The sequence below is a fragment of the Enoplosus armatus genome, chromosome 9, assembly GCF_043641665.1.
Source record: "Enoplosus armatus isolate fEnoArm2 chromosome 9, fEnoArm2.hap1, whole genome shotgun sequence".
In the NCBI taxonomy this organism is placed as follows: domain Eukaryota; kingdom Metazoa; phylum Chordata; class Actinopteri; order Centrarchiformes; family Enoplosidae; genus Enoplosus; species Enoplosus armatus.
This window is the reverse complement of record NC_092188.1, coordinates 2,310,424-2,316,703: the sequence shown is the minus strand read 5'-3', so window position 1 is coordinate 2,316,703 and position 6,280 is coordinate 2,310,424. Positions and strand designations below refer to the sequence as shown.

Sequence of the window (6,280 nt, the reverse complement as noted above, 5' to 3'; positions counted from 1 at the left end):
ATTTACGATTATTTTTATTACTTATTAATCTGTTAATTTTTTACAATGAATTGATAATTCATTATAATGAAAATTGCCCATCAAAACCTCCCAGAGTTTAAGATTACGTCTTCAAATTGCAAAGATATTCACTTCACAGTTCTATATAAGTCAGGAAAGCTGCAAATCACCAGTTTAGAGAAGCTGGAACGACACGTTTCTTTGATTGATAATACGATAAACGATCAAAATTGTTGTCGATCTTACCTTTTGTTGTTTGAACACATAACTGTTTCAGCAGTAAATAAGTCCTAAGAAGTGTACATGTGGTACTCTCGTTTCCCGAGTCTCTGAATGATGTACTCCAGGTAACAAACATGTACTTTGATGCTTTTTGCTTAAAATAATTAGATTTTCCTCTTTAGGTGCAACAGCAAGAAACCACTTTATACATAGAAGATAGAAACTCCATATTGTCCATTCTTTAACATGTCATAAATACCAACAGTATGTGAGTTCTTCCCAGGTGATTTAGGTCTTTTTGGGATAAGAGTGACTGACTCACCTGCTGTGTTGCCCCCCCCTCTCTGTCAGGTCACCACTCCCTGTGCATCCAGTCTATGGACGGGATGCTGATGTTCTTCGAGCAGGACAGTTACTCCTTCGGCAGGTTCCTCCCTGGTTTCCTGCTTCCCGGCCCGCTGGTCTACAATCCCAGAACAGACAGCTTCCTCACCGTTTCCTCTGCACGCCAGCTGGAGAGCTACAAGTAGGTTTTTATATAAAGCCTCTTTAATATTATTTCAGTATCATCGATAACTGAACACTGAAACATTTTCATCCTGATCATTCTAACAAATACCACTTTATTTTCTGGGATTTATTTCATTTGTTTTAATTATTAGTCACGCACCAATGTTACTTTTAAAACTTTGAAGTTTATGCAGACATTCTTTTGTAATTAATTGCATTCCTAAAAATGAAAGTGAGTTGTCCAGATGTCCTGATTCACTTACTTAACCCCACCCAACTGTTCATGTAAATCAATGCAAATGCTAGAACAAAGTTTTATTCTGAAATGAGAAAGAAAATACTTTCTTTTGCTAAATTATTGCTGAATTGAAAGCATATCATGAAACATTATATGTATTTTAGTATTTTAGACATTGTTAGATCGATTTTTGTTAACATACATTCCCCAAAATGAATTCACATCACTTTGCCAGTGCTACTCTGTAATCTGTAGCAGCTATGAAGTTATTTAAGGTTACCTGGTGTTATCAGCTGCTGATGGTTAGTGAGCGGCGCTGACTAACGCTTCACCATCTTCAAGGCAGCATCTGCTCTCGCTGCAGAGCTCGTCTGGATGGACCAGAACAGATCCACACATGCACACATAGTTTGATCGGAAAGTACCTCACTTTAATGTAAGCGCATGCACACTTCCCGTTCCCCTCTGGCTGAGGCATGGACAGCTTTTAGAAGTCTTACAGACTGTGTGGGTGTACGGTATGCGTGTGTGTAATTTTCTCTCCCAGCTGTTTGTTATCTGGATGCCCCCCACCAGTACGAAGAGACTCTCCAGATTAGAAACACTACTCTCCCTGGACACACACACACACACACACAAACCTAGCCCTGCGATGCACATTCTGCAGTCAATTACACAGAGCAGACACTGAGTACCTTTACATACGCGACAACGCTGCATTACTTATAGCAACAAGCTGTTATTTCCATTACCGTGTCTAGTGTATACACCCCGAGCTAACATAATATCCATGGGTTAGATTGATTCATTTAAAATTAGCTGTTCACTTTGTAAATAAAACATCTGAGTTAGTTTCTCTGGTGACTAGAACTCACTGGTGAATACATGTGTTAATCCAAACATGGTGGCCAATTCATTCCAATGAAAGCTGCTCACTTGTCCCAGTTTGTCCTGCATCCAATTTGGGCGTCCACAACACATATTATTAGTGTCTTTGTCTGGCCGAAACACATGAATGGCTCCAATCATTAGTCTCAGCTTTATTAAATGATTCATGATTCATCAGTTAATCATCAGTTATTTTAATTCAGTATCTTAAGTGGATAACGATGAGCACTGGAACAGAAATAGTTAATGTGACTATGGGTTACTTTTAGACCTAAAAGATTAAATTGTGATAATTAATTCACCCGTTATTGAATATTCAACTTCCTACAGCTGACGCTCATCTGTTGGCTCTGTATGGGAAAACAAGTCTCTCTGGGTCTCAGGACTGTCACGTGACCGACTGGGATGCTCAAGAAATGTTCTAATTTCTATTGTACGTTGGATTTGTACAGCATGAAGTCTTTCTGGGTCTCAGATTATCACTTGACTGTGCAAAATCTCTCCGTATTTTCCTTTCTTAGACGTCTGCTTGAGATATTTCTCTCTCATAACACTCGTAAGGGGTCGGTACACCCAAATTTCAAAGAAAAACATTCTCACTTACCTCTTGCGGTATGTTGCCATGCAGATTCATCTTGAGGACAGAAACTTTAATACGACCAGGCGCTGATGTGTTATGGCTTTACCGACTGTTATATATATTCCGTATCAGATGACTGGTCAAACTGTTCTGCCTTACTCAGTTTATTTAGGCTGCTGGACCGTCTCCTGCGCTGATGAATGAGAGCTTGATTTGGTTGCTCTGTGTGTGTGTGTGTGTGTGTGTGTTGGCGTCAGCTTTGAGATTTTAGTTTGTGTTTATCCATGACACTGAGAGATCATATGCATGTAGTGTATGTTTGTATAATTTGTGTTTGTGTGTCCACGTGTGCACACTGTGTGATGTATATGTTGAAGGTAAATGAGTGTTTGTTTTTGAGTTTTTCAGAGAGATCCTCTTTCATATAAATGAGAACACTGTTTCCTCAACCTCAGTGTCCTACACTCTACATGATGACTGATGCCGCCTACACACACTCCTGCACACACAGTCAGGCCCTACCAAAACTGTGTCCACGTGTGTGAGAGAGAGCACACCATGTTCACCACAAACACTTTTAAATGGCAAATAAAAAAAAAACGTTCCCAAATGTCGTATGTCACTGCGTGTGTGTGTGTGTGTGTGTGTGTGTGTGTGTGTGTGTGTGTGTGTGTGTGTCTTGTTCTCTCTCCTCATATGTTAAGCATGCAGGTGAATAATCAGACTGTGCTTTGTGTGATTTTTACCCTCTTTCATAATACTTAAATCAACATCCAACCAGCTACTGGTGTATGGAACTGAACACACACAGTCACACACACACACACACACACACACTCACGCATGTACGGTTTTAATTCATTCATGCTACCTCATATTCTATCATTAGTAAGACATGGAAGTGAAGGGTGGGATAGAAATATCAAAACAGAGTGAAAGAATACAGTTATTTTATGGTGTTGTTTTAGTATCATTAGGCTGAATTTAATCCGTTCACTTGTGCAGGAGTCGGCCTGTCGATCCATTGAGTGTGAGCTTTAAACGCTTAAAACCGCTGACATGTTTAATATATCTTTTAGTCTATTTTCTTCCCCAAGAAATGGTCACGGTGTGATGAAAAGGTTTCTTTACTGGCAGTCATCCATAAAGCAGCTTATTAGTTTCCCATAGAAGCTCAGCGGGTACGGCTACTGTACGGATGAGTTCAAAACTATAAATCTTATGTTGTATTGCAAAAATCAAACTTTACAACACTTCATTTGCTTTTTTATGCACAATGTTATGAGGAATTAGCGTCACTGTTAGCGCTGCGTATGGTAATCGGCTTCATCCAGGTATAAAACTGTAAACAGGAAATGGGATGGGCAGTAATGTGACAATTTCTTCTTCTATACAAACAATAAGAAATAGATAAATTGAAAATAAACAAAAGGAAGGAGGTGATAGTCTTTAAAAAGTACCCATCATTTTGTGCTTTGCTATAAAATAGGATCAGTGTTGCTATTGCTAATGCTATTCGTTTTGCAGGTATTTGATTTGGCAGTATTGGATTACATTTTTGACTGATGGTGCTCCCAAATGAAAAGTCAGAAGATCACCAAAGTCATTAGGATTCATCCTCTGGGGACCACATAATGTCACAAAATTATTTATAGATATTTCAGTCTGAAACAACAAACTGACATTGCACTTTTGTCCCACAATGCAATGCACAAAAGAAAATGGAGGAGCCACTCACAGCTCCAAAGATTTAAATATATTTCACATGGTGATGAGACAGCTGAAACATTTTCTCCTGTCTTTGTTTGTGTAGCAGTGTCATCTCAAAGTCTGTCAGCGCACATATTGTTTGTACAAAATGCTAAGATGTTGTCTAAACTACTAAACAAAAACATGCTGACGGAGAAATCGCTGCCTCCTGATGTAAAGACGCTTGATGTTAATCACAGGCGATGCCCATAATGCGGCAGCCATATTGGATTATGGTCCCTGTGATTTAAGGTAGATTTCAAACCTGCCACCTTTGATTAACAGCAGGTTTGTGGTCCAAATATGTAATACTGAGTGAGAAAACTGTGAATGGATAAATCAGCAGTTATGTAGTGTTTGGGCTGCGGTACTGAGTCGGGCTGGGTCGGGTTTGGACCTCTCTGTTCATCCAGGTGTTAAAGGAGAAGGATAGATTCCCGCCAAGCTGCTTCGACTGCCAGCTTCTTACTGGAAAACTCCTAAAGCTGAAGAGGCCAAAATCAACTGACCACAGATCAGTCTGACCACTTTATCCTCAGCCAGTTGCCAACAGCTCACTGATTAAAACTGATAGACCGCGGGACAGCAGGTCAGCCGCTTGTTGACTGACCTGACAGAAGCTGTAAAAGAGAAGGAGAATATAAGACGTAAACTGTGGATTTTGTTAATAATGAACATGTTATACAGTGTTCGACTTAATTTAAATGTGAATAAATGATGTGTACTAGGATGTCTGCCCTGGCCTTACAGACGGAATTTCTCTCTGGTGTTGTTGTGGTCTTGGGCTAGTGGTTAAAGAGGCAAAATTTGTAACCAGAGAGTCACTAATTTGAGTTTTTAGACTGGCTGTGGAATATCTGATGGGAACGCTTAAATAAGAAATGCTCCCTGCACGGTGCAAAGTGTCCTTGAGCAAGGCATTTCAGCTGCCAACACTGACTCACTGAGTCAAACTAGAAGTAACTAATTGTGTGTTTTGCTTGTCGTAAAGGTCAGTAAGTAAGTCATAGCTGAAGTTAAATGTACAGTAAACAGAGTTATAATGTTGAATGTGAATCCACAGACACTCGGTGTGTTTGTATAAGCAGTTGTCTGTGTCTCTCCGACTCCCAGGTATGAGACTCTGGCCGTGGCTACAGAGGCAGAGAGTCGACAGGATCCTGACCTGCCCCTCAAGACTGGGGGCAAGAGGCTGACGGTGAGTCCTAAACACACCAGCTACCAGAGATACACTTAAAAATGACAGATTATGTTGTCGGTTTCTGTCATAAATGCAGCTTCCGCCGAAATCTTTACTGAATCGAATTTAGTTTTCCCCAGTGAAATGTAAATAAAGGATGGAGGAATAAATATTTTAGAAAAAATGTATGTTTTATGTCCTGTGACCATTCTTTCTGGGTTTTTAGGATGTTAAAGGTCTGACAAACATTAATGTGCTTTCTTAGGGAGGATATGGATGTGTTATTGGTTATATGTGGGCAAGGTGCAGTTAGTTGACAGCTAGTTCAGATTCAAATGTATTGTCATTCATCTATATACAAGTATACAGTTGAAATAGTCCTCTGGGCCAAGGCTAATTATTATCTAATACAAACAGTAAGATTAAAAACTGCCGCAATATTATATAAAAGATCAGCAACACTGTAGAATGAATAATGTGAGTATGGCTGAAAGGGACCAGCACATATGCCATTTACCCCTGAGCTTAAATCATATTGGTCTTTATAATTAGTTTGAATTTTGAATGCTGGAGAGCGTATTCAGTGTCAATTAGGAAAAATGTCTACACATCTTTTTCGTACTCTTGGATGGGATGGGAGCTGTAGTTCGATCATCCTCCCGTATAAAACTTTGGAACACACGAACATCTGAATTTTCCCACAGCGGCACAAGAGCGTAAGAGCCATGAATGCCAACATACACTGATCACGTGTCTTTATTCATAGAGCTTAAAAGCATTTGTTCACATTTCTGCCTACATAAAATATGAACACCTAACAAAAGAGAAGGATTTCAGTGACTGCATCAACACTCTGTGACGGGTGTTCAGACAGTACATGTGTCACTCAGAGTAAACGTCATGGTTGTCCTTT

The 6,280-nt window shown here is 39.7% G+C and overlaps 1 protein-coding gene across 1 annotated transcript in view; it reads left to right on the top strand.

Moving 5' to 3' along the window:
• bbs9 (Bardet-Biedl syndrome 9) overlaps window positions 1–6,280 on the top strand; it is a 138,164-nt gene that overhangs the window by 8,909 nt on the left and 122,975 nt on the right. The window contains exons 5-6 of the mRNA XM_070911756.1: window positions 574–748; window positions 5,301–5,385. Coding sequence (XP_070767857.1) covers window positions 574–748; window positions 5,301–5,385 — 260 coding nt within the window. The remainder of the gene's footprint in view (window positions 1–573; window positions 749–5,300; window positions 5,386–6,280) is intronic.